This window comes from Aspergillus japonicus (genome assembly GCF_003184785.1).
Source record: "Aspergillus japonicus CBS 114.51 unplaced genomic scaffold BO86scaffold_57, whole genome shotgun sequence".
Taxonomy (NCBI): Eukaryota; Fungi; Ascomycota; class Eurotiomycetes; order Eurotiales; family Aspergillaceae; genus Aspergillus; species Aspergillus japonicus.
Genome location: NW_020291694.1, coordinates 15,562 through 40,928, shown reverse-complemented (window position 1 = coordinate 40,928; position 25,367 = coordinate 15,562). Strand labels below are relative to the sequence as shown.

Genomic DNA, 25,367 nt, shown 5'->3' with positions numbered 1-25,367 from the left:
AGTGAGTTAATGAGTCAGTGAGTAGCTCTCCCCCAACCTAACAAGAACCCCGCTCGCCAAGCTTTGATCATAGATCGACTCTTTTTTCAAGCGAAGTATGTATAAATCAATCAATCAATCAATAGTAGTTGGTTACTCACTGCCAATAGTCAACGGCCCTACCACGCCATCCCGTTTTCGGACCCCGCCAGATTGGCCATCTCCCAGGTATATAACCATAGCGGCCCATCAGTCAAAAACCTCCCCTTCCGCAAATGAAACAAATATGGACGCAAAGCCAGAAGATAGCTTCAAACTCAATATCACCCGCGAATTGGTGCATACGCGGTATGCATGTTCGTCCCTCACGCGCCTAAGCGGAGGAACCGTCAATTTCGTCTTCCGAGGACTGCTGTCCCGACCCCTTGAGGATGGCACGAAAAGCGTCATCATCAAGCACTCAGAGGGGTATGCAGCTGCGAATCGGAACTTGGAACTGACTGCTGAGCGCTGTGTAACCCCCCCTCCTTTTCACTGTCTGGAGAGGTTCGTAACTGGATAGCTGACGGGCCGCTCAGCTCTTTGAGGAGGCCAGCTTGAAGGCCCTCAATGGGCTCACCAGCACAGTGGCCATGAAGGGGCAGTCTGAAAGTCGAGCCATCACAGTCAAGCCTCCTCGGCTCTTCACCTTCCATCCCGAAACCAACACCGCCGTCCTAGAGGATCTCCCCGATTCCCTGGATCTGAAGACATTCTGTATCTCCTCAGCTGCGTCGACTACCATCTCCCAGGAATGGGCCGTTTTGATTGGCAGGGCTCTGGGCACCTGGCTGTGGGCATTCCATCGATGGACCGACGAGAAGGACCAGGCGGCCGTGGTAGCAGAACTGGAAAAGAATCACGCGATGCGGCTCTTGAAGCTCTCCGTCAACTACGGCAGTCTCGCGGCAAGAATCGATCAGTATCCTGCTTTGCTGGGCGAAGCCCGCGAGGTGTTCGAGCAGGTGCGGCTAGCGGCGGCGGCTGAGGTGGAAAAGAAGGGTGAAGTCGAGTATGGCATCATCCATGGGGACTTTTGGTCGGGAAAGTAGGTCATCTTCCTCTCTCACCGGATAGAGATTCCGCTGCCATCGGAGATTTGGAGAGGCTGACGCGACAGCAGCGTTTTGGTTCCCCACTCGGCACTAGATCCGAGCCCTCAGACCTCTCTCTTCGTTGTGGACTGGGAGCTCTGTCATTTCGGCCCGCGGGCGTGGGATCTGGGCCAGATGCTTGCCGAACTGTATATGCTGAAGCATTTCAGAGGCATCGATGCTGGGCCGTCGATGATTGAAGGCTTTCTCGGCGGATACCAAGTGCCAAATGAGGCATTCGCCTTCTGGGTCCTGATTCACGTCGGGGTTCATTTTATCACATTCGGTTCCATGATTCGGGGCTGGGGAACTCCGGAACAGGTTGCGGACCTTGTCCACTTGGGCAGAGATCTGATTGTGAAGGCATGGAAAAAGGACCGGGAGTGGTTCAGTGGGGTATGGAAGCATCTATTCTAAGGACTTGTAGATACGACATGGTCTAGAGCTCTCTCCCGTTCAGTTGGTACTACTATCCAAAAATCCTGAGCATCGGTTGTATTACCCCACTATCCTGCAGGGGACAGGATGCCATTGGTCCACGTCCACGCCCCCTTGCTGCTGGTTGTCGATTGACGCCGTCAAGAGAAGCCATCCACATTCTCCGATGTCATCCCAGCTGGGTTAGGATCGTGGTCTACTTTCGGGGAACCGCAGCTAGTATCTTTGGCAAACAACGTGATGGTGCGACCGTCCAAGCCTTGTGTGACCTTGTTCGAGGATTGGCCCTGAATTCCACCGGCGCAGGTTATAAGTTATTCGATATTATTTATATAATATAGCATGCAGCACGAAGACACAGTCAGATCCCAATGCATTTAAAGTGAGTCTGTATGAGCTGAATGGGCTCTGCCTTGGTTTGCCGCCTTGATGCAGCTGCAGGCTGAAGACCAGGAAGGGTCCGGGGCCATCAAGTGGCTGGATCTGACGCAGATTTGCTACAGAGTAAGTGTGGTGAGCGAGCATCTTGGCGAATTCTGGGCATCTCAACCGCAGGGCTCGTGCTCGGGTGTTGTTGAGGATTTGACCTGTGATGATGATGAGTCCTTTCGTCCACCCTTGCTGGGCCAAGCATTCTGGTTGTTCTGGGCAGTTTGAGTGAGAGGCCCTGGATCGGAATTATGCATCCGGTGGGGTGGGCCAGAGTACTTATATGTCGGTCGGGATGTCGCGGGCTCTGTCTCAGAGGAAGAGGATGAGGAAGATTGACATCATCTATGGTCATTGGGGTAGTAGTTCCAGCAGTGCATACAGCAGTGCAGCAGATCCCTCGGTCGATCCACACCCTTAGGAAACTAAGCGACTCCCAGTGACTTCATCAACCATCGCTAGACTACTAACTACTAGGTAAGCTAACTAACTATAGCCTATAAGCCCCCCCAAGCTTATATGGACTGCTGTTCCAACTTCCAACCTGGTGGTCCTCATCCTTGTATCAAATCAATTAAACTCGTGCGTTAACCTTCACCTGCCATTGCTTGGAACCACTTTGTGCTCTCACCTGCGCCGTATCCCTATTGAGTATACACTATCAATCTTGCTCTTATATTTTTCGGTGGCTCGGAACATTCGGATCAGAAGCAGCCTTGCTTTGCATCCCACGCCCCCAATTGGCTGTCCCTTACCTTGATTGCATGTTGCCTGGCTATCTATCTATCTCTTCGCCCCATTTTCTCTGAGAGATTTCGACATCGCGCAATTGACTCCCTGGCTGTATAAGTCTCTGGAAGTCTGATGATTGCGCTGGGTGGTGTTGTTATTGTTGTTGCTGTTTGAGAGCACGAACAAGGACAGAGCTTTGCCAACTTAACAGTGACGTTGTGTGTGGATTTGACTCATCCGCCCACACACCACCGCGCGACTTCCCATTCTTTTTTTCCCCTCCACTCTTGGCCACGACTGACTGACTGACTGCCTGCCTGCCTGCCTGCCTGCACTGTATCGTTCTTCCCTCACTGCTCCCTCTCTTGCTCTTCATTCTCTTATCAGAGACTTGCGCCATTTCTTTTACCATCAAGTGCAAGAATTTCCCCCACTTTGACACCTTACTTTCATCGTTCTCTCTCTCCTATAATTCAGGCTGCGTCCCTGCGCCACTTGCGGGGATGTCTCAACACACAGATATTGCGCGTTCGGCCATCATGACCTGCGCCTCAGTCCCGGATCACCAACGCGACGGGAAAAAACATACTGGACCCCCGTCACAGTCGGGATCCGGGAAGGAGGCGAGTCTTATGCCTCCGGCAAAATCGCTGGTCGGACGAGCGCTAGGAAACGAACTGCATTCCTCCGATGCCCACAAGGGATCCCAAGCCTCCAAGGATGGTGTCGGGTTCGCCCTAACAGACACTCCGGTTTCTACCGCACCCTCGTCTCCACAATTGTATGTATTTCCTTTCGTTTCGTCTGCTCGTTGGTTAGCCTTCCTGCACATGTCCCCTAGACGTCTCGATTGAGTCGACTCTGCCCGGAAGAGCATTCTAGATTTTGGCCGCAGCCTGGGGAAGGATCGGCAGTTTGCTCTGGAGTCGGGTTATTTCGTACCGGCATTTAGAGGGGGACTGAGGAAAAGTGATCCGGGTCCCCCCTCCCCCCCCCCAACCTGCAGCAATTGTCGGTCAAGTCTTTCGACGGAGCTTGGACTCGATATGCTTTTCGATTTTGTATTGATTACCTCCGGTCGCAATGCGCGGGGTGATGTAGCCGAAGCTGAGGGCATCTCTTAAACTAACCGACTGCCATTAGTCCTGCCAACACATCCACCCCTAACCTCCCCGGTCGCGTGCGTGCAACCACACTCGACATCCCCGGTCTCACCAAGTCGAAGGTCTCCCCCGACGGACGAATCGCCCAGCGAGATGTCGGATCTAAGCTCGTCATTGTCATGGTCGGCCTCCCTGCCCGGGGAAAGAGTTACGTCACCAAGAAACTCGCGCGGTACCTGAATTGGCTTCAGCATGATACTGAGATCTTCAACGTCGGCAATCGTCGTCGTGTGGCCGCTGGCAAGTCTCCCTCTGTCGCGGGACGCCGTCCTAGCCACCGAGCCAGCGTCATTCACAGCGAGCTTGTCGATTCGGTCCGACGGCTGAGCGTCAGCGTTGGCACCTCCAATCAACCATCGCATAAGGACGTTCGGCGCCCTGATGGTGCTTCCGCCCTTTCGAACGAAGTAGTGGCTTCGCCCCCGGAACTCGAGAACCAGCTTCCGCCTCCTGCGTGTCCCACCAAAATCCTGGTCAACGGCAAGGAGGAGGACCCTTCACAGAGCACGATTGTACCCCCGTTCAATGCAGGTCTCGAGGATCAGGAAGCCATGCGCGAAGCATCCCCCGAGCCCATCGATCAGTCCGCCAACTTCTTCGACCCTCAGAACCAACTCGCCGTGAAACTGAGAGAACAGGTGGCTTTGGACACACTGGACGAGCTGCTGGAGTACATTCTTGAACAGGGAGGTAGTGTGGGCATTCTCGATGCCACGAACAGCACTATGGAGCGTCGGAAGACAATCGTTGATCATATTCGCAAGCGTGCCGGCACGGAATTGAATATCCTCTTCCTCGAAAGCAGCTGTGTGGATCAAGAGCTTCTCGAAGCCAACATGCGCCTGAAACTTTCCGGTCCGGATTACAAGGACCAAGACCCTGTTAAGGCGCTGGCCGATTTCAAGCAGCGCGTGGCGCTGTATGAGAAGTCGTATGTTCCGCTGGGTGACTACGAAGAGAAGAACAATATGGCCTTCATTCAGATGATTGACGTCGGACGCAAAATTGTGGCTCATCAGACGCATGGCTTCCTTTCCTCGCAGGTTGTGTACTATCTGCTCAATTTCAACCTTTCACCTCGTCAGATCTGGATCACGAGACACGGCGAGAGTAAGGATAACCAGCTGGGTCGCATTGGCGGTGACTCGGAGCTTAGCGAGAATGGTCATCGATATGCCAAGGCATTGACTCGGTTCATCGACCACCAGCGGCGACAGTGGGAGCTTATTCAGAGACAGAAGGAGATGCTCCGACACCTACCACCCCGCGCTGGCGACAGCACTCCTCCCAACCCCTCCTACATCCCCTGTGACCGCCCCCGGAATTACTGCGTCTGGTCCTCAATGATGCAGCGCTCGATTCAAACTGTCGACTACTTCAATGAAGATGACTATGACGTGAAGCAGATGAAAATGCTTGACGAGCTTTACGCTGGCGAGATGGAGGGTATGACCTACGATGAGATTCGTGAGAAGTTCCCTGAGGAATATCAAGCTCGTCGTAAGAACAAGCTTTTCTACCGTTACCCCGGGCCTGGCGGTGAAGGTTATCTGGACGTGATCAACCGTCTTCGCGCTGTGATCATCGAGATGGAGCGGACGACTGATCACATTCTGCTTGTCACCCACCGATCTGTGGCGCGCGTTCTGCTGGCCTACTTCCGTGGCTTGAAACGGGATGAAGTCGCTTCCCTGGATGTACCCCTCGGCATGCTCTACATGTTGGAACCCAAGCCCTATGGGGTGGAGTTCAAGGCTTACCGTTATAACGCGACCACGGACTGGTTCGATTACATCCCCGACTTCAAACTGCAGCAGTCTAGCGTCTACTAGATGTGACATGCTTCCAACATGCCCTCCTTGCTTCCCAACTTCTCCCCTCTGTTCGTTAGATCCCGGATGCCCGCCATGACCCACCAATGCCTGTTACACCTTCGACCGGCTTGAACGACTGTCATGATAATATCTCCTGGGCTCGGTTCTTGTCTCTTTTTCTGTACCCCGGTGTTGCGGTGTTGATCTTATCACGGTCCTCAGGCTGACGCACCCTACACCCCACTTCTCTAACCATGTATTATGTTGTGCTTCGTTTGCTAGGGGCTTCTTTGTTCTCGCTTTGCTCTGGGATGGATCTTTTTCGACTTCTTTTTTTTTTTTACTGTAGTAGTCCTTTTGCTTGCATGATTGTGGCGTTTGAGCGGACCTCTATTTCCTTTCCCACTTAGTCGCCATTGGCGGTGCCTTAGAGGATGGCATAGCTACAGGACAGCTAATTGCGAGACTACTTTGCTTCATTTCTGAATCATGAATGGGATAGCCTCGGTTATCTCCAGCCTTACCTCAGACTTGCTCAAATGAAGAATCTATCTAATATTACCCGTACCAATAAACATAAACATAACTCCAGCATACAGCAATCTCTCATCTCCATAGATCACGCACTCTTCACCTTGTCGAATACCTCCAAGAAAGTCTCGGGCTCATCCGCCCCGGGCACCGCATACTCGCCATTGATCATGAAGTAGGGGACCCCGGTCACCAACTGGCGCTGCGCCACGTAGGCCTCGACATCGACCTCCTTCCCGCCGTCCTCGGAGGCGAGGAACTTCTCGACGGCGGTCTTGTCCAAGCCGGCCCCGACGGCGGCCTCGGTCAGCACGGCGGGATCGGTGATGTTCTTCTCATCCTCGAAATAGGCGCGGAACAGCTTTTCGACGACGCGGGTCTGCAATCCGCCGACCACGCCCTTGTCGGCGACGGCGGTGCTGCTGCTGGCTTCCGCCTTCTCCTTCTGGCCGGCCCACCACAGCAGACGGTGCGAGTCGCGGGTGTTGCCGGTGCGGCCCCCAAAGCTGAAGTCGATGTCCTCGGTCTTGCCGACCGAGGTCAGCCTCTCGATGATGGCGCTGGCGCGCTGCTGGCCGAACTTCTTGCGGAAGGACTCCCGCTTGTCGAGGCCCGGGTAGCCCGGCCCCTCCGGGTGCAAGTAAAAGGCGTGCCAGCTGAGGGTGAAGGTGTCGCTGGGGTGGGAGGTTTTGTGCTGGGCAATGGCCCGGCTGAGGCGGCGGTAGCCGACGTAGCACCACTATTCTTGGTTAGCTGGATGTGCTGGAGGTATCGCGACAGTACATTAGACTTACCGGACACACCGTGTCGGAGATGATCTGGATGTTGAAGTTGGTCATGATGTATTATGTGTCGGTTGAGTGAAGGGTTGGGAGGGAGTATGGGTAGGCTGCTGATAAGGGAGCACCGGCGATGGATCGACCAGTGCACGCTACTATATAGGAGTGACTGACAATTCGGGGAGTTTTGTGGCTGGAATGATGTGTCTCTCCGTTGGTGGTGAGGTTGAGTTCAAAAAATCTCCAGATGGATTGAGTCCGATACACAGCAGATCTATAAGGTGGTTACCACGCTAACGGTAACAATGGTCAGCCTGGCCAATTGGCGACTGTGGATGACTCCGTTCTGACTCTCTCTCGCTCTCTCTCTCGGGCCTTTTCCTCGGGCATTTGACCAGCATTGATTGTTCTTATTCGTTGCTGGTGGGCAATGGTCGTTGGAGCCGATTTGTCAGCAGATGCCAAAGGTGGTCTGCTCGGGGAGTTGGGCTTATAAATGCCCGATGCTGCGTCTGGGAGGGAGCAGATAAATCCAGACATATACTCGTGAGTGTCTTCCAAGTGTACTACACTACTTGGTATACTTGGTATACCTTGTACAGAAAATTTACTAACAATCAACAGTCGGGAGAAATCTCCCCCGCCAGTGACGTCAACTGGCGGATCCAAATCTGGGCCGTTATTTTATGTTTGTATATTATGTTGATTTCTTTTTAACAATGTCTTGGCTTTTAATGCTTCTGCTATTACCCACTATGGATTCCTCACTGGAACATGACAGGAATAGCTGCTGATCAAGAGGAGGATCCAATGCCTGTTCGCAGCCTTGATGCGATGCCAAAGTCGCAATTGCTCGCAGTGATAGTCGTTGGCGGTAACCATCAGCTGACCGCCATCTCATACATCGCCCTGTCTTTATCAGATCTCCGGATTTCGTCTCCCCTCCTCTTCCCCCCTCTCTCTTTGCAATAGAATACTCTCTTAGGAACTAGGAATACAGTCTCTTAGAATTGGAGCTTTTCCTCCGCATTCAGTCTTCATGATCACGTCTTTCCTTCTCCGCTGCCATGATACCATCTGGTCCTTTCTGCATGTCACCATCCTCAACATCCCACCCTCTCGCCTGCCCATCTTCCCCTCCTTAGCAGGCTCAGTTTGGTTCCTGACCCTTGCCAGCTTGCTGCTAACCTGGCTGGCTCGAGGCATGCCGCAGTACCCAGGCCAAAGCAACCCACACGTCGCGTGCGTGCTGCCTTTACTTCGTATATCGGCATAAGATGCCACTAGACTAACCAAGCGCCACCACCAGCTTCATCTCGGACATCGCCTCCTTTGAACTCAAAACCCCTCTTTCTGATCGGTGCCTCCATGACCGCCGTCGGGTTCTGGTTCACCGTAGCTGCTGTTCACGTCATGCGCTACGAGCCTGGCTTCGCAGTGATCCGCGGCCCGGACTACTTCTCCGCGCGTCGTCCGGGTCCGCAGCACGCATCATCTCCGGATGGAGATCAATCACCGGCCTCAGTGACGCCATACCACGGCCCTATCCATGACAGCAATAATACTCTGGATGAGACCGACGACGACAACGACGAGTCACCCGCGACCATCGCCACCCTCAAACTCATCTCCCTCCTCGCCATCTTCTCCGCCGGCATGGCCAGCACCGCCCTCATTTTCCTCGGCGTCATGGATACCTTCCGGTACCACTTCGCGCACGCGATCCTCCTCCGCGTCTGCTTCGGGGGCCTGGCCCTGCAGTCCTTCGGGACGGCGGTCGTGTACTCAACCGAGGTGCTGGGGTTTGTGGCGTTCCTGACGCATGGCGGTGTGTGGCAGCCCCGATGGGGGGAGAGGCGCAAGGTCAGGGTACGCGTTTCGTAAGTCACTCCTTCTCTACCTTTCCTTTCTTACAAACCTGCATTCATTTCTGCTCGGAATGGTGGAGGAGGGTGACATATGTGGTGCTAGGTCTTCTGGAGCTCGCTTGACGGCAGAGGCTCGCATGGCTAACCCCAGGACGTCTGCAGTGCCTCCCTATCCACCGCCCTGATTCTGGTAGAGCTCTTCCTCGGCATCGCCTTCATCTCACTCACCGTCCCCGAGAATGTCAGCGACTACCGGGCCGCGGGGATCCTGGAGTGGGTGATTGCGTTCCTGGGCACGGTGTATCTGTGGCTGTTTGTCGGGTTCTTTGATCGGTGCGGCGCGCCCCCCCCCCCCTCCCCCAACCTTGGTGATTTAGTCCATGACAAAAGGCTGACACGATAGTTGTTGCCAAAGAGAGAGCTTTGAAGGCTTCGTCCCCAGTGTGCTGTATGCGGCGACCGCGAAGGGACGGCCGTCGACGCCGGGGCATCGCGCGACCAATGACCCGGATGCCGAGCAGGCCCCGTTGCTGTCGCAGGGTCCCGCCACGAGCCGGTATTTGTAGTTGCCCGTTATGATTTCTGAGGTGCAGAATAGCGATAGAGTTCGGGTTCAGATACTGGTATCCTTAAGCGAAAACATCATTCATTTTGATTGAACCTCTTTTTCTCATGTTCCATTGCCTGGTTGACTCCCGACCTAACGCTATTTTCACATTTCCAAAAGACATTCTACGAATACATCAAAGACTGACATGCCCAGACACTCGTTTGCCTCTACTTCAAACAGGAGCTTGGGAATCCCCTGCAAACGCGACCATATACAAGCAATCAGCGACTCAAGAGACTAGGTGGGGAGCCTCGTTACAAAGCTTGACCGCCTTGATTAACCAGCTGCCACACGCTCGGCTGGTCGATGAACCCGGTAAGGTTAGCAGATGGAGGAGGACTGGCTGGAGGTTGGCGGTCACGGATCTTCTCCAGGGTGGAGTTGTACTATATTGTATGTTAGCGGATGAACCCTTGTCCACACCGAGCGACCTGCGCCTACCTTGAAGGCGAAGTTCAACACCAGAGCAACCGCCAATCCAATACAAACTACAATCGGTCCAAATGTGTTATCCAGATCCCGTCCACTCCGTTGCCGGATGAGTTTGGCCCGCTTCTCGTGCATGTACCACCCCCAGACGGCGGCGAAGATCGCAAAGGCCGTGTAGACAATTGATAACGCGCGGGCGATATCATTGTGCTTTCCGGCTGCGTTGTACAGGCCCAACGACAGCGATGATAGAAGAATACTAATATGGAGCCACTTGATGAAGGTACGTTGGTTGGCGAGCCAGACCTTGGTCTCGACACGGACAGGTCCAGAGTCCTTGATCCACGTGCCTGGTTCCCGAACGCCGGGAGGCAACGCGACTGAATTTTGGGGACCACGGTTTTTCCGCGTGGCGGAGAAGGTTGGGAAGAGAGAGGCTAGGCGTTTCAGAGTCATGGGATGTTCCGGCTCTTGGTCCTCGCGCTGGACCTGGTTTTGCGGACTGGGCGGCTCCGGACGCTCAGGCACGCGGGCTATTTCTGGAGCCGAGGGCCGCTGCGAGGGCGGTAGCATCTGCGACGACTGTCGACGGCGAGGGGAAGAGGATATGTCGGTGAACATCTGTACGGGTGATCCCACCAGAGGCCTCACCGTCATTGAACCTTTGTTGCCGAGGAAACTTCCAACTGCGATATCGTCTTCTGCTCGCTGCGCTCGCCGCTCCTGTTCTTCGTGGAAAGCGGTTTCTGGGTCCTTTCGAATGTCATTCTCCATCTCACCAAGCCAGAACGGAAAACTGTTAACGTAGTCCTCGAAGAGCTGCGCCACACCATGGACAAACTTCGAGAACCGTGGCGCCTCCTTTACAAGGTGGGAGACCATGAGATCCTTGATCCATTCGGCACTGTGCGCTGCAGTGCCCTTGAGTTTGATTTCCAGGAGCGCGTAAGGGAAGCGAACAATTTCGCCGGTCCGGATGCTGCTGAAGGGGTACTCCATTCCTGCATCATCAATGTCTGTGCGATGCCATTGATCAGGCTCACGGCAGGGACGACCTTCATCCAGCGAGTCTTCCCTGATTAGAGCCAGATTGGTATCGAGGGAGATTCGGATCCGATCGTCTCCGGGGATTTGGAACGCCGTACGGGTGTAATTGGCCCGAAGCATCGGTTGCAGATTGTATTCCTTGATGAATGACTGCAGTTCCTCGATATCCTGCTTGAAGGACTCTGCTTGCTCCGATTCACCATTGCCCATGGTCTCCATCCGCTGAAGCTTTTTGTCAAAGTGGTACTCTCCGTCCAAGAATTCCTTCACGTGTTTTTGTTTGAGCTGAATCTTCACTTCTCGGCTGCGATTGTCGTCCGACACTATTTTTTTCTCCAAGAATATGGCTGGTTTGTCCTGCAGATTTCCGGTCCATCGCAGTCGTAGAGACCCGGCTTCGGCGGCACGAGCAACCTTTTGGTTGTAAAGGTCGAACTGTCGGTTGTCCAAGTATAGAGAGGTGATTGTAGGATCGTCAGGGAGGATATCGAGGTCCTTAGAGGTCCCAGGATTATAGATCAGAACGGGCAGCTGCCGTAGGATGTAGGTCTTGGCCTCGAGGACGTTGTTGGGATGAATCCAGAACTTGAAGGAGGAATACATGTCTTGACCAAAGCGAGGTTCAGCGGGGTCTTTGGCCTCAACCAGACCCTTGCTCAGGATTTCACGGGCAAAGGAGTACATCACGGACAGTCTGCGGACTAGAGGAGAGTAGTCCTCGGAGTTAAATGGGAGTTGCGATAAACGCACTTGCAACAAGGGCTTCACACGATACCGTGCTCCACGCTTGCGGTCATGCTTCTTAGCCGCCTTGAGGAAGCCGGTGAAGTTAATCCGACTGTATTTCTCCAGCTCGCTGACCTCTCGAGTGATGCTGTCCAGCTCCTGCAGGACGCCTGACGCAATGCGCTTCTTTTCCGCATCGTCCATTTCCGTGGCAGCCTCATCCTGGGCTGCATCAGTCAATTCTCGTAGCTTGGACTCGCAATCGGCAGTCTGTTCCCGCAGCTGCTTCAAGGTTTCGACCTGGAAGGCATTGACTTTGTCCAGTTGGACGTTCAGGAGCTCCTGGACAAATGCCTCCTCATCTTGTTCCGTCCACGGGGCATTGTCGGAATCGCTATCGTTTCCGATGACATCATGCTCTCTAAGAAGGACTTTGAGCTTGTGATAATCAATATATTTCCCACTCCATGGCGGATAGATCGACTTGCGAAGGGTTTTGCCAAAGCGCATGGTCGGGCAGAATGCGGCGAAGCTTGGCAGTGGTTGGAATCGAAGACTGTGTAACGGAGGCGAAGCAAGAGGAGAAGCCGGGAGAGAGGGTTGTTGCACAGGGACTCGGGAAGGGAGAGGCACTTCTTATAAGGGAGGGCAAATGCGGGTCGAGAAGAAGAGGCAGTCAATGAGAATCAGCTCATGACAATGGAGAAGGGCAGTTTTCAGACTAAAGACAGCAAAATTAAGGAAGAGAAGCCGCTAAGAAATCGCCATCGAGTCGAGGCGGGAAATGGAGAGTGTTCTAATATAGTCTCGTTGGTCTCTCGTTGCATCCCATCGCCATATTGATGCACGTGCTGCCTCTCTGCCTCCCCGGAAGGGTCTAGCCCGTCCCCCGCTGTAGTCATTCAGCTGACCATTGGTCAAGTGGGATTGGAGCTACTAGCTAGGTAGGTAAATTAGGTAGGTATCACTTTAGACGGTCAGTCCCCGTCAGTCATGAGATTACAGTACCGTACCATTACATAATTACTTCCTTTCCCTCGGTTTGGTAATGTATTATTTACCACTAACAAACACCTCCGAGGTAACTTAATTCCACGATATGTTCCGACCGATAAGAAACTCTCTCTCTCTCTCTCTGTGTGAATATCTTCCAGCCAGCATCTTTTTCTTTGTTGTGTGTATATATTCATACTAGACTATGCTATAACTCTACATTGCTTCTATATTCTTCCAGACCGAACAATTCCTCTTCCAATGGATTCAGCCAATTCCCCATCGTCACAGGACTCCGTACCCTTGACGCAATCGCTTCATGACGTGTTGTCCGGCCTCCATCAACGCCCGTACCCTCATGTCCCCAACCCTCCGAATTGCAAGAAACGTGCCTCGGTTGCCCTTATCCTGCGAGTCCGACCTACATATGAACACTGGCCAGAGTCTACCTCTTCGGGGGTGACGGACAATTCAGAGTCTGCTCAGCAACGACTAGACACATTCTTTTCCCAATCGTGGGTTCACCATGGCCAACCAGAGGCGCTATTTATCAAGCGAGCCTCGCGCGTGGGAGACAGATGGACCGGTCATGTTGCTCTCCCGGGAGGCAAGCGAGACCCCGAAGATTCAGATGATAAAGCCGCGGCGATTCGGGAAGCCTCAGAGGAGATTGGACTGGATCTAACTGCGGAGGATTGTGTGTACATCGGCAACCTTCCCGAAAGAGTTGTAACGACGAGCCTGGGCACAATACCGTATGTACTTCGCCCAATATCGTAGCTCGAGAATGCCTTATACTGATCATGTCAATTACAGGCTGATGGTCCTATGCCCCTTCGTCTTCTTCTTAACATGCAGTGATTCGCCCACGCTGAAGCTGCAACCCACCGAAGTGGCCTCGACCCATTGGGTGCCACTGAAAGCGCTTTTGTCGTCTTCTCTGCGCACTGTAGAGCATGTGGACATGACTCAACGCCTTGCAAACATGGGAGGCATCATGGCCCGGGTCGCGTCTCGTTCCTTGATGGGTTACATGCAGTTTCCCGCAATTCGATTGGCCCCAACAGAGAGCCTTCAAAGCAACACAACCCCCGGGCTCACCCCCAAAGATGAGCAAAGACAGTCGCTCTTTCGGCGGTTGTTCTCATGGGGTAGCAGTAGCCCTGCTCACCAAGATATCGGAATAAGTCGCCCCTTGCTCCTCTGGGGATTGACGCTGGGTATTATGGCAGACTTCTTGGATCTGCTTCCTCCCCACACAGCGGTCAAGCTTTGGCACTATCCCAACTTCACAGCACCCGATCTACGGCTGCTTATCAACGTGCTCACGTATGGTCTGCGGAAACGCAATAGGCGCTTGGTTGAGAGCGGAGCTCGACCGAATAATACTGCGGTGGATGCCCAGACCGCGGCCGTGCCAATAAAAGAGATTGATGGCAATGGCAATGGCAGTCAAAACAAAATTGGAATCGAAGGACTTGGTGTGGGTCAATACTACGGGCCTTCCGACAAGGGCCTTAATGGGAGCACATATGCGCTGGAAATTATGCTCCGAGGCTACTATGATCGGCTCCGGCTCGCCCTCTATATTTTCGTAGCATGGAGGATAGCCTTGGGCTCCACGGCGGCCTTCTATGCATGGAGATTTCTTCGTCAGGTCCGATGATAACGATGACTTCGCCATTGTTCTGTATACTGTATATCTACCAATCCTGAGTTGAACATACAATAGTATAGATGACTTTCTACAGCAAGCCTCGCCCGCATTCCTCTTGAAGCAAGGGAGGAACAGAAAAAAAAGAGTCACACTAGCAGTTGCTGTTTCTGGACAGTAGTCGCTCTCAATTACATGCTCCAGTGAGACAGAACTGTATTGTTATGTATGAACAGAGGTACTGTAAACTACACGGGGACTGCCCCGGCTCGAATACCTGACTCGTCTCGTAGCGGTAAACAATTATTCTCGGCCGCCTTAGCTTGCCATGCTTATCGTCCCGGAAGCTCGCCGGCGTCAAGCGGCTGTTGATTCTTTATCGGCACTGATCCACTCGCGTCATTGCTTCTGACCTTCCTCTAAGCTTCTAACAACACAACTCCCCTCCCCGAACCTATTGCCTTGGCTCATTCGTCCCTAATGGCAGCAACGCAGAAACTTTATCCTCGCGCCACGGTGAAGCGTGTCGTTAAGGCGCACTCAAACCGTAACGTGAGCAAGAATGCTGATATCTTGGTTGGTCTCCTGGCTTCGTCCCCCTTATTGCGACTTCAGAGTCTAACGGCTTTTTGTACCTTATAGATCTTCCTGGATTACATGCTGTTCATGCAAGAGTGAGTCGCTTATGATCTTCTCATCTGCCCCAAACATAATTTTCAAAACACGGCGCGTGTCGAGGGGGAATCGAGATATGGTTCACAGCTGAAACCTGGATAATTATGCAGATTGATGCGGGAATCATCGATTCAGTCGCGGAAGGTGGGAGAGAAGAATATATCGCCGAACTCAGTGCGCAAAGTGACCGAGGTGTGTTTACCTGGTGCCGCGATGCAAGTATGCATGATTCCCGTTGATGCTGACATATTGTCTGTTGAACCTACAGAAAACGCTACGGAAGTTCAAGGGCTAGGTTGATGGCAGAGCGAATTCGCCTTGAATATAAGCTTGCATCATTGCCAGCGCGCGACCGGATCATATCTCTGATCAGCTTTGTGGGGGTTGTGCTACCTGGGGTGGTTGTTGAGCTTGGTCTAGATTCACGACCCACTCTCTTGGGACCGTGACTGCTCGTCCATACCTCTAGTAAATTCTTTTATCATGGAGAGAGGACTGGGTTCAAAGGTTCAAAAAATCCAGGGCGACTCGGGGTTATATAGGCGTTATTCAGGAGTCACTCGGTTGATACCCAATGCATGGACTGTTTTACATCACGAAGACCTCTGTATAAGACAGAGCTGCAATAGATCTGAAATAAATTCTTATAGGCACAGGATGCGCCTCCATTGTGTAAGATTCTTTGAATATGCAGAATAGTGTGCCAGCTGTTGCAATGGTTCAATGTTTGGGTCGCAAGACGTGTTGGGGCTGAACCAGTGACTGGAGCTGCAGCAGCACGCGACGAGGGCGGTTCGGAAGAGTTCCACCCGCATCTGCCAGCTGCTTTTCCCATTTCCCATTTCATCCCCATCCCCATCTCAGTCTTCCTTTCTGCTTCATTGGTTTCCGCTTCTCACTTCCACCTCAACTTTTCTCTCCTCCTGTCCTCAATTGTGCGCTTATATCATTGCGCCCCAACATAAGACTTCCACCCTGTTTTCCTACTCTCCCGTATAGCTTTTATTCTACATCGTCTGCTTAGGCGCTAGACCACTTCCTCCGAGTCATCACAACACCAAACCAGCAAGCAACCATGGCTGCCGCTACTCTCAACTCCAGCCCTGCTCAACACTCCGAAGCTTCTTCCAAGAAAGCAAAGTCGAATCATGCTTCTAGCCCTTCTATTGTCTCGAAGCCTGACACGAACGGCTTGGACAATCTAGACAACCAACACTTCAAGGAATTGCAGAGGTGCGTCTTCAGCGACAAGCGCTCCGCGCATTCGCAATGCCGTACCATGGAGCTCTGGAGTCAAATAACTTACTAGATTCGCTGCAACAGAAGCTTGCGCAATGCTGTCAAGAAGCTGGTTAGTGTCCTTCAGTAGAGCTTCCAGCCTCGTTCACCGCTTACACTGGCCTCGTCCCACAGAATGCGACCGCCAAAGTCGACACCATCATCGCAGAGAACCCCGGCAAATCCTTGGATGAGCTTGTTACCGAGAAGAAGATCAATGCCGACCAGAAGGCACAGGCCTTGAAGAAGCCCTCTCTACAAGCCACCGTTGCCCAGATCGAGGAGCAGATTTCCCACCTCAAGGAATTCGCTGCCTATTACGAGGAACGCTTGGCCACCCAGAAGGCGGAGCTAGAGCAAGCTCACGAGGAGCAGCTTGCAGCTCTGCGGGAGCAGGCTGACGCGGATGCCGCTGAAGCCAGCAAGAATGATTTTAGCCAACAGCTACTAAGCCTCAGCAAGTTCCTCTGCGCCGCCGCCACTATGAGACGTTCCGGAGACGAATCTTCAAATGAGAGCCGTGCATTTGAAGGCGTTCTATACCAGATTTATGGAGGAACTCAGGATGCTGTGTCTTCGATGCTCAAGATCATCGACGGCGCGGATGACAAGGTCGTCGGCGTTGACGGCACCGCGCTGGAGATCACCTGTGAGTACTGATGCTTTTGTGACTCGAGCAACCGCCGCTAACTATCTTGGCTCATAAGACGGTAAGGTGAAGCAGCTCGCTACTGAGCTTGCTCCTGCTTCCGAACCCACAACTACCGAGGCGGCTCCTGAGTCGGACCCTACGGTGGCTAATGCAGGCTACACCGAGTTGCAAGACTCATCCTACGACTCCAGTGCTGCCGCTGCGACTGAGCCTGCTGCGGAAGAGCAACCCGAACAGGTTGCCCCTCCTGCTCAGACGCTGGCTACCGACGGCGCCAACCAAGTGGCTGAGGCTAGCTGGGATGCCAATGCGACTGAAGTTGTGGAGACTTCGCCTACCGCTGACGAATGGGTCGAGGTGCCACGGGATCCTGCTGAAACTGAGACTGGACTTCAAGCTACTCCTGCCGCCGCTGAGGCTGAGGCGAACGTTGACGCAGCTGTGACTGAGACGATTGCGCCCAGCACCGAGGATATTACTGTCCCTAAGCCCCAAGACGGCTTCGAAGGCGTCTCGCACCATCAGCGCCAGCCTAGCCGTGGTAGAGGCCGGGGTGGCCGAGGCCGTGGGTTCCGGGGCCGTGGCGGTCGTGGCGGTCGCGGCGGTCGCGGACGCGGTGGTGCCAATGGCTCCTCCGCGGCCCCTGCTCCCAGCCAGTAGAGGCCGCTTTTTGGGAGTTGACAAGCTGCCGTCTGTCCTGAGCAATGTGCGTCTCCGCGAGAGGCATTTGCTTTCTGTCGATTTGACTTCGACGCCAGCATCAATCTGCCTAACCCCTCATCGAGCCTCTCTGACCTCGCTTCCTCAAGTCTTCTTCTGCCTCAGCCCGGCGCCCTTTCCTCTAATCTCTCTGAAATACTAATAAACTCATGGGTAACGGGAGTGTCATGGTTCACGAACGCAATGACTCTTGAAATGATTTACAACAAGGCTTCTTTAGAGTGAAGATGATGGCAGGGTGTCCCTACTCGCTGTTGTCTTTACTCTGCTCTCTTTTGGATCTTTCGCCAAAAGTTCCTGTTGTATATGTTTGCAGTTATTGAGCGTGCATATTGATTTCTGCAATTTTCTCCCTTTGATTTTTCTTCTATCCTATGTCGGCTGTGGATTCCGCTCCGATGTGGCCGTTTCCTTCTGCAGGTGCTGATGCTTTCTGCACTGGCCCTACATTCTACTTCTCATGTATTCTATTTCCGATCGATCATCATGTTGACATATGGAGACGGAGGTTTGGACGGGTTGCGGTGGAGAGGAGTGAGGATACCTTGACTGTTGACGGCCAAGGGCGGAGCTTGATCAGAAGCTTTCAACGATGTAACAGGTAGATGTTGACAGCAGACGTTTTCCTCTCCTGAAACTCTTCGCTCATTTGACATGTAGAGAAAGCAAGATGAAGAAGATATGATGCCCGAACCTCGGTAGTTACTTGTACTGTAAGAGCGAGCTCCGACGGAGCTGTCTGAAAGAGGCAATGCTGCGGGTAGGGTATAGGGCTATGACATAACCGGGGGGGAGAGGCCATCTTGACTCTCCTTCCAGTTGCTTCGGCATCAAACAACCAACCCCTTCGACTTTCGAGTCACCCTTCACTCTTTTCCTTTTCTTCCGTTCTTCTTCTTCTAGTGTTGTTGACGGAACAACAATCCGTTGTCTTATTCATCTTTGTTCTGCCTGAGCTTTTTCTCAATTGGCTGTCATGGCGTTACCCGCAGACCAGCGGAAGAAGATCCTCAAGGTCTTGATGACCTCGCTACTCTTGGATTTGGTATGCGCCCCATTTCACCGGCTCAAGAAAGACAGATGCTGATATTCCTGCGCTAGATATCCTTTACTTTCATTCTACCACTCTTCCCTTCTCTACTTACTTTTTACCGCAATCAAGACCCGTCTCCCAACTCGCTCCTCAACCGCTTGTTCCACTATTTGAACGCCTATAAAAACTCATTTGCGAAATCCATCGATTCACGCTATGACATCGTCCTTCTGGGTGGCGCGCTTGGCTCGCTGTTCTCTTTTCTACAGGCACTTGCAGCGCCATTCATTGGCCGCCTGTCAGATAAACACGGCCGCAGGACCGCTCTCCTCTGCTCTATGGCCGGTAACACCCTGAGCGTAGCGCTTTGGGTTACCGCGACCGACTTCCGAACTTTCCTCGCCAGTCGCATTGTCGGTGGCCTCAGTGAGGGCAACGTGCAGCTCGCAAACGCGATTGCCACTGATATCAGCGACCCCAGCCAGCGTGGCTCAACCATGGCCCTGGTGGGCGTCTGTTTCAGTATCGCCTTTACTTTCGGACCCGCGCTCGGCGCAGCCCTGTCCAACATCACTACCGTGGCCGCCAATCCCTTTGCGACGGCCGCGGGTGTTTCGCTTCTCCTGATCGTCGTTGAAACCGCGTACCTGTATTTCTGTCTCCCGGAGACCCATCCCCGTTTCACCAAGCTGGTTCATGCCTCCAACACGAACACCAAAAACAACGAAGCCCAACCATCCACCACGCCAGCCCATTCCGTGGAACCTAAAAAACACACAAACAACCCCGCGCTCCTCAATCTGATTCATCTGCTGTTCCTGCTCCCTTTCTCGGGCCTCGAATTCTCCCTCCCCTTCCTGACTGCCACTTTCTACGCGGGAAGCAAATCCAGCCCCTCTGCCCTCAACGGCCGTCTTCTCTCCATGATGGGCCTCATTGCCTCCCTCCTCCAGGGCACCGTGGTGCGCCGCCTGCCCCCGCTCAAAACCGTCCGCATCGGCGTCATCGCATGCGCGATCTCTTTCTTTATGCTTGCGCGCGTCTCCTCGCTGGGCGGCCTCTACGCTGCGGGCGGGTTACTGGCTATCACCAGTGCGACGGTCGTCACAGGGCTAAACAGCTTGGGGAGCTTCGAGGCCCGAGAGGAGAATCGTGGTGCCGTACTAGGGAAGTTGCGCAGTTGGGGACAGGTTGGACGCGCGGCCGGTCCGCTGTTGTTCTGTTCCTTGTTCTGGTGGATGGGCCGGGAGGTGGCCTACACGGTTGGAGGATGTGCCATGTTGGTGGTCTGTGGAGGGGTATTTGTTTTGCTGAAGGAGCCGGTCGTTGGTGGACAGAAGGAGACCACGAAGAAAAATTAGACTTGTATTGCCTTGAACTGTGACGCTGCGTCAGACTCTATGGTCGGTGACGATTCGTCACTCCATGCATCATTTGTGTGTTCTTACACAGCTGCTGTCATCGTGTATGATGTGAGGTTAGGTAGATTTAGATGGACATATTGCATCATCGCTGGCTGGTCCAGTGCTTCCACTCGGCTTGCGAGCGCCGAGTTGCTTGCTGATACACCAAGCTAGAGTCATTATTCACCTAGAGTCATTATTCATGACCTATGTGGCATAATTTACATGTGTGAAGACTTGTACAGTAATGGGAGATGAGATAGGTCAAACACCGAACCCAGATAAGCTCAAATAACAGCCCTGCAAATATCCATCAGGCCCGCCCCGGGGGAGAGCTTTTTCCTTTCGGAGAAGGTAAAAAGAAGCGCGCCCGGCTAAACTCCCTTCTTCTTCTCATGCTCCCTTCTCCGCGAACGTCACGGGATTCACTCCTCGTGAAAATAAAACGCGCCGTAGCAGATGCCAAGCCCACCAGCAGCAAATGTTAACTTGCCAATTCGCTCCAGTAACAAATCAGGCATGCCCTCCTAACTGACACCCCTTCCGACGCCCATGAAAGCCCCTCGCGCGCGCGAAGAAGCTGTACCGCGGAGTCGTCAAGTGGTCGCCCTGGAATGCCAGGCCCGGCTCCGCAGGCGAGGGGTCCAGCGACTCCCGGGCCTTCCCGATCAACCAGTCCGCCAACGTGACGAATTTGGGGGTCCGTTCCCACCCGCATGCGTCGTCGGCGTGTTCGATGGTATGCGACGAGATGCGGCCCTCGTCGTCGAACGAGAAGATGAACAGCCCCGTGAACTGTTCTTCCTTGGAGAGTTTGAAGATTGGCGCATCCCCGCCCAGCAGCACGCTGAGGCCCTTGTTGGTTCCGGTTTGCGCGGGGCCGGACCCCGAGGCCGGCGACGAGGAAGCGGAGGTGGTGGGATGCGGGTTGGAGGTGAAGGAGGGTTGTTGTTGTTGTTGTTGTTGTTGTTGCTGTTGATGAGGGTGATGATGATTTTCGCTGCGCGGTTCGGTCCGCCACCGCACGACTAGGCGCTCATCGCTGTCGTCTTGTTCCCCGCTGGCATAGCGGGCCGGGTCCAGGACCGTGCCGGCGCGGACGATGCGCTCGCTGATAATCTTGAGTTTGACGTTGCCGAGGAGGGGCAGGCTGCTCCAGGCAACGGGCACTGTCCACAGTGCGGCTCGGTAGAGGGTGCGCCCTTTCACGGTGGGGAGATGAGGGTGCGTGGACGGGAAGAGGTGCAAGGTTATGCTAGGGGAGAGGATCTTGGGTGGCAGAGGATTGGTGAGGATGTTCGGGAGGAGAGGTGAGAGGATTCGAAGCGCTGGCCGGACGGTCCTGAGTCAGTACAGTTTTTTTTTTTTCCTTGGTACCCCAGTACTAGACCTCTTCACGGAGCTTACTTTTCCCGAGCCTGAGAACGCGCTCGTCCGGTTGTTCATGATCCCCCCGCGGCCGCTCGAGTCCGTCGAAAGCGGACGGATGGAACCTAGTTTGCGAGAACTGTGGTTGTGACGCAGGCGTCAACGAGGGTCCACGAAGAAGCTCATGCTGAGCTGAGAACCGTGGAGTCGAGGAAAGATAGAACTGATGTGGGGGAGAAACGCGAGGACTAGAAACGGAGCTCGAACAATTGATGGGATGTATCTCTCGTCGGCTTCGCGTGCAAGGAAGCGCACGGCTAGTAAGCGTCGGCATCACGGAGTCTTATTCGAAGAGGTGGACAGGACTCTTATCCAGGAAGCCTCTGTCGGAAGATCATCACATGCATTGCCGAGCAACGTCAAGTCACAGAGGGTCGGATAGATATGATCAAGATGGTTAAGTTGGTTGGCAACATGGAAAGGCGAAGAAAGAGGCCCGTCGAAGATGGAGATGATTCGGCCGGAAATAGCTGTGATTGGTGTTTCGGCCATGACGTCGGGCCGTCGATCGATTGGCATTGTCGCCTCAGGCCACAAGGCATGAAGGCATGAAGGTCAAAATATGTGCGCATGCATTGGTGGTATCTATCATAATGATTATAGTGCGGTCACGCCCTTGAAACAGGCCATGTTTCCCTTTACATTCACTCGTCGTCCTCTCCAAGATATCGCCTTTCGGCCAGTTCTCGGATCTTGTCTTGCAGGACGCCTCGGCCATATCGTTCAGCCACCTTGACGGCCGCCTCCACCATCTTGCCGTTGCGGTCCCTCATCATTTGTACCAGTTCCAACGCCTTCATGCCTCGTTCCTCTCCCTCCCGGCACTCCACTGCTAGAAGTTGTAGTAGAATCTTATCCACCTCAACCTCCTTCCGAGCCAGCTCGGCGCGCTGACTTGCCGTAGCGTTAGTGGTAGACACAAGGTCTTCAAAGAGTGACAGCAAGATGTTTCCTCGGACAAAGGCTTCTTCAAACCGAGCTCCATCATGTCGAATCGAGCCACTGTCCTCGTCGTCTTCGACTCCCTTGCCCGGTGTGTCGGAAATGGGGACGCGGAAGTCGAATTCGCTCAACAGCGGCCGAGGGAAGTACGGATACTTATCACCTCCCTTGAGAATGATGCAGTGGAACTTGTCCTGAGCCACAGCAACGGGCCAGTAGGTCTCCTCTTTCCGTCCGCTGGCCAATCGCTCTAGCTGCTTCGTGTCAAGCAGCGGTACCCACCGAGCCTGACCATTGTTGCGCCAATGCTGAAGGACAAGCAACACACCTTCGGAGTCATAAATGCATGGGTCCTGTAGCTCCAGGTCAGTATCAAAGTTCGGTATGACAGGCTAGAGCAACCAACCCCATTGTCAGAAAAGAAAACGCTTTGCAACTCAGTATCTTCAGGGAGGGCGACAACGTCCTCATTTTGGCAAATCTCGTCCCGCTTGACGTTCTCTACCGAGTATCGTAGTGTTGCTGTTCGGCCATCGCTGCCCAGTGGGCCATTGCCCACAGTCATAATATAGTCTCGCCAAGCAGCACAAGTGACGGCAGGGCTCTTCTGCCGGTACACTTTGAACGGGGTGCCGAATAATGTATAGACACGAACGTAGTCTTTGGTCGTTACAGCAACAATGTAAGATTCACTGAGCGCCAGCGCTGTCGAGGCAAGTTAGCAGAGCTTGCAAACCAGGTTCCCAGGTTTCCTTACCCCGGATGAATTCGCCCTTTGGAAGCTGCGTCCGCCAATCTGCCCGGGTTGTCCATGTCTCGTGAGGACGATAGAAGATCGTCGCTGGACTACCATCCGTGGGGTTATTGGAGAACAATGTTCCATTGTCATCTAGCGCACGTTAGTCCAGGGCTCGCTCCATGCGCCTTTGCTCTCAACCTACTCAGACAAGCGCGATCGTAAAGGTATGGATCCGTGAAGTGGAAATCACGGTGAAGCTCGCGGTCGTAAAATTCCACTGTAATGGTGTTATGGGTTTCCTGGTCAACCGTCCAGACGCAACCGGTCAGGTTCAGGCCTTCAAAAATTAGCGTTCTATCACAAGGGGTGTCCTATGATCAAATCCAAAAGACATACAGAGGTAGCGTCTGTTGCCACGCCAGGGTGTGCTTCCTGGTTGAAGAGGAGGGTGAATCTTCGGCTTGGCAAAAGCTGTCAAAACTCGCTTGTCGGTGTGGCCATCGATCACATCCATGTGCGAGCCAGCTCGCTTGCCGAAACCATTGATGTCCTCCGCATAGCCAGCCCCATCATCATCCTCGACGAAATCTTCCATGCCAACATCGCCATTGAGGATCTCATCAAGAGAGTCGAGGCTTCCGGCTCTTTGTCTCCGTTCGACAGTCTCCTTCGGTCGGTTCGCCAATGGCCGTCTCACATTGTCAGAGATTTCTGTCAGGGCCCCAGAGAAGATAGGTGCAGCCTGCAGTGGCTTCTCGAGCAGTGGCTGATGCTCCTTGGAAACGAAATCATCGTAGATAAACAGTTCTCCGTCGGACGTCGTAAATGAGACCGAGTTTTTCGTTGGATGCCAGGCAAGGTTTATCACGTTTGCAAAATCGTAGCGTTGTAGAACCTTCTGCGTCTTTGTCTCCCATAGCAGGATCTGACCATCCGCACCTGCAGTTGCAAGAAGCGCTCCATTAGGTGACCATCCGAGCGCTGTAACCTGCCCATTATGACCACCAGCAAACACCTTCTCCTTCTTCCACTCGCCTGTGGAAAAGATCGCAATATCCCGGGTCGCTTCAGCAGAAGCAAACGCCGTTCCATCAGGATGCCAGACAATTCGGGATGTGGCCTCTACCTCCGGTTCAAGTCGCCTTATCACCCCGTCCAGCTTTTGCACCAATTCGGGTTCGTCCGAGAGTGTCGAGTAGATGTAAAGGACACCATCCGTACACGAGACTGTAACGTATCGGCCACTCGGGTCGAAAGTGACGTGCTTGACGCCTTTCGACTGTTCCCGTAGATACTTGACTTTCGTCATGTCTTCAATGTTGACGATCTTCACTGTAAGCTCACTAAAGGGCAAAAATGTCAGCCAGCCCATCATACCACGCATTGAGGGAGTACAGATTTGACTAACTCGCTCGCTACCGCGGCCCACTCGCCGTCTTTTGAGATTGCGATATCTCTTACTGGAAGCATGCATCGTACCAGTAGCTTCACCATCTTGCCTGACTGAATCTCGTATTGCCAAACGGTGCCGTCTTCTGCGCCCATAATGAAATACTCATTCTGCACTTGATTAGTTTCAGACAAGACAGTTCGAAGAGGAAAGCATACAGTAGCACCGATACCCAGATGCCCGTCGACACCCTCGTCCACCGTCTTCGGTTCGCCGTCTTGTCCCACGGTGTAAATACGAATAGCGGAATTAGAACCGCCAGTAATCACACGCCGACCATCAGGCGTATATGCGAGTACCGTAGTGCCCGGGGTATCTACGTTGTTTGATGCGCGTCAGCCTTGAATCATGTAGCCAAGAGCAAAAAGTGAGGTGCGGTGATCAGTTATAAGACTCACGGGCGGGTCTGCCCCTAGGACGCATCGCTTCGGAGGACATGATGATGTGGCCCCGGGCTTTGTCTTTGGCAGAGTCGCCGGATACCCGAGAAGAAAAAAATGTGAAATTATAGCAAGACAAGTCGGTATAGCTCCTTTCAAGGTACTGAGCTCAATGAGTTGTCGTTTGCAGCCTATGATCGCGTATGTTCATGCAGCCGCGGCGAGACTACGGAGTACGCGGGGACGTGCTTTCGGGGCACGCGTTCGACGCGTCTATCGTCCCAAGTACTTTTGCCTTATCGGACCCATACTCAGGGCTTAGGGCACGCTTTCAGGGCTGCC

General features: G+C 53.5%; 11 protein-coding genes across 11 annotated transcripts; 7 read left to right on the top strand and 4 right to left on the bottom strand.

The window, feature by feature from the left end:
- Window positions 1–37: 37 nt before the first annotated feature.
- BO86DRAFT_179425 (uncharacterized protein) lies at window positions 38–1,774 on the top strand. Its single transcript, XM_025666578.1, has 4 exons — window positions 38–95; window positions 150–493; window positions 558–1,066; window positions 1,142–1,774. The coding sequence occupies exons 2-4, from the start codon at window positions 266–268 to the stop codon at window positions 1,527–1,529; spliced, it is 1,125 nt and encodes a 374-aa protein (XP_025524354.1). The 5' UTR covers window positions 38–95; window positions 150–265; the 3' UTR covers window positions 1,530–1,774.
- Window positions 1,775–2,774: 1,000 nt separating this feature from the next.
- BO86DRAFT_179589 (6-phosphofructo-2-kinase PFK26) lies at window positions 2,775–5,967 on the top strand. Its single transcript, XM_025666579.1, has 2 exons — window positions 2,775–3,492; window positions 3,855–5,967. Exons 1-2 carry the CDS (start codon window positions 3,215–3,217, stop codon window positions 5,704–5,706), a joined length of 2,130 nt encoding a protein of 709 aa, XP_025524353.1. The 5' UTR covers window positions 2,775–3,214; the 3' UTR covers window positions 5,707–5,967.
- A 213-nt stretch (window positions 5,968–6,180) lies between these two features.
- On the bottom strand, window positions 6,181–7,485 carry BO86DRAFT_368498 (DsbA family oxidoreductase). Its single transcript, XM_025670206.1, has 2 exons — window positions 7,014–7,485; window positions 6,181–6,958 (listed from the first exon to the last, which is right to left on the bottom strand). Exons 1-2 carry the CDS (start codon window positions 7,056–7,058, stop codon window positions 6,308–6,310), a joined length of 696 nt encoding a protein of 231 aa, XP_025524352.1. The 5' UTR covers window positions 7,059–7,485; the 3' UTR covers window positions 6,181–6,307.
- A 552-nt stretch (window positions 7,486–8,037) lies between these two features.
- On the top strand, window positions 8,038–9,432 carry BO86DRAFT_421519 (uncharacterized protein; the record flags this gene model as incomplete). Its single annotated transcript, XM_025675284.1, has 4 exons — window positions 8,038–8,260; window positions 8,308–8,878; window positions 9,029–9,199; window positions 9,282–9,432. The coding sequence occupies 4 exons, from the start codon at window positions 8,038–8,040 to the stop codon at window positions 9,430–9,432; spliced, it is 1,116 nt and encodes a 371-aa protein (XP_025524351.1).
- Window positions 9,433–9,524: 92 nt separating this feature from the next.
- On the bottom strand, window positions 9,525–12,460 carry BO86DRAFT_391727 (SPX domain protein). The gene is made up of 2 exons (XM_025672661.1): window positions 9,918–12,460; window positions 9,525–9,862 (listed from the first exon to the last, which is right to left on the bottom strand). The coding sequence occupies exons 1-2, from the start codon at window positions 12,186–12,188 to the stop codon at window positions 9,731–9,733; spliced, it is 2,403 nt and encodes an 800-aa protein (XP_025524350.1). The 5' UTR covers window positions 12,189–12,460; the 3' UTR covers window positions 9,525–9,730.
- A 365-nt stretch (window positions 12,461–12,825) lies between these two features.
- BO86DRAFT_391726 (NUDIX hydrolase) lies at window positions 12,826–14,388 on the top strand. Its single transcript, XM_025672660.1, has 2 exons — window positions 12,826–13,426; window positions 13,488–14,388. Exons 1-2 carry the CDS (start codon window positions 12,933–12,935, stop codon window positions 14,335–14,337), a joined length of 1,344 nt encoding a protein of 447 aa, XP_025524349.1. The 5' UTR covers window positions 12,826–12,932; the 3' UTR covers window positions 14,338–14,388.
- Window positions 14,389–14,685: 297 nt separating this feature from the next.
- On the top strand, window positions 14,686–15,583 carry BO86DRAFT_391725 (uncharacterized protein). Its single transcript, XM_025672659.1, has 4 exons — window positions 14,686–14,901; window positions 14,968–14,999; window positions 15,111–15,192; window positions 15,266–15,583. Exons 1-4 carry the CDS (start codon window positions 14,806–14,808, stop codon window positions 15,293–15,295), a joined length of 240 nt encoding a protein of 79 aa, XP_025524348.1. The 5' UTR covers window positions 14,686–14,805; the 3' UTR covers window positions 15,296–15,583.
- Window positions 15,584–16,075: 492 nt separating this feature from the next.
- On the top strand, window positions 16,076–17,590 carry BO86DRAFT_421515 (uncharacterized protein; the record flags this gene model as incomplete). Its single annotated transcript, XM_025675283.1, has 4 exons — window positions 16,076–16,233; window positions 16,324–16,351; window positions 16,414–16,927; window positions 16,986–17,590. 4 exons carry the CDS (start codon window positions 16,076–16,078, stop codon window positions 17,588–17,590), a joined length of 1,305 nt encoding a protein of 434 aa, XP_025524347.1.
- Window positions 17,591–18,488: 898 nt separating this feature from the next.
- BO86DRAFT_345080 (putative tetracycline transporter) lies at window positions 18,489–20,243 on the top strand. Its single transcript, XM_025669194.1, has 2 exons — window positions 18,489–18,695; window positions 18,752–20,243. The coding sequence occupies exons 1-2, from the start codon at window positions 18,627–18,629 to the stop codon at window positions 20,042–20,044; spliced, it is 1,362 nt and encodes a 453-aa protein (XP_025524346.1). The 5' UTR covers window positions 18,489–18,626; the 3' UTR covers window positions 20,045–20,243.
- On the bottom strand, window positions 20,244–21,922 carry BO86DRAFT_391722 (uncharacterized protein). Its single transcript, XM_025672658.1, has 2 exons — window positions 21,494–21,922; window positions 20,244–21,414 (listed from the first exon to the last, which is right to left on the bottom strand). The coding sequence occupies exons 1-2, from the start codon at window positions 21,786–21,788 to the stop codon at window positions 20,600–20,602; spliced, it is 1,110 nt and encodes a 369-aa protein (XP_025524345.1). The 5' UTR covers window positions 21,789–21,922; the 3' UTR covers window positions 20,244–20,599.
- Window positions 21,923–22,068: 146 nt separating this feature from the next.
- Window positions 22,069–25,237, bottom strand: BO86DRAFT_345073 (chromosome segregation protein). Its single transcript, XM_025669193.1, has 8 exons — window positions 25,044–25,237; window positions 24,804–24,961; window positions 24,604–24,755; window positions 23,592–24,538; window positions 23,398–23,532; window positions 23,214–23,345; window positions 22,863–23,161; window positions 22,069–22,809 (listed from the first exon to the last, which is right to left on the bottom strand). The coding sequence occupies exons 1-8, from the start codon at window positions 25,081–25,083 to the stop codon at window positions 22,159–22,161; spliced, it is 2,514 nt and encodes an 837-aa protein (XP_025524344.1). The 5' UTR covers window positions 25,084–25,237; the 3' UTR covers window positions 22,069–22,158.
- Between the last annotated feature and the right edge of the window lie 130 nt (window positions 25,238–25,367).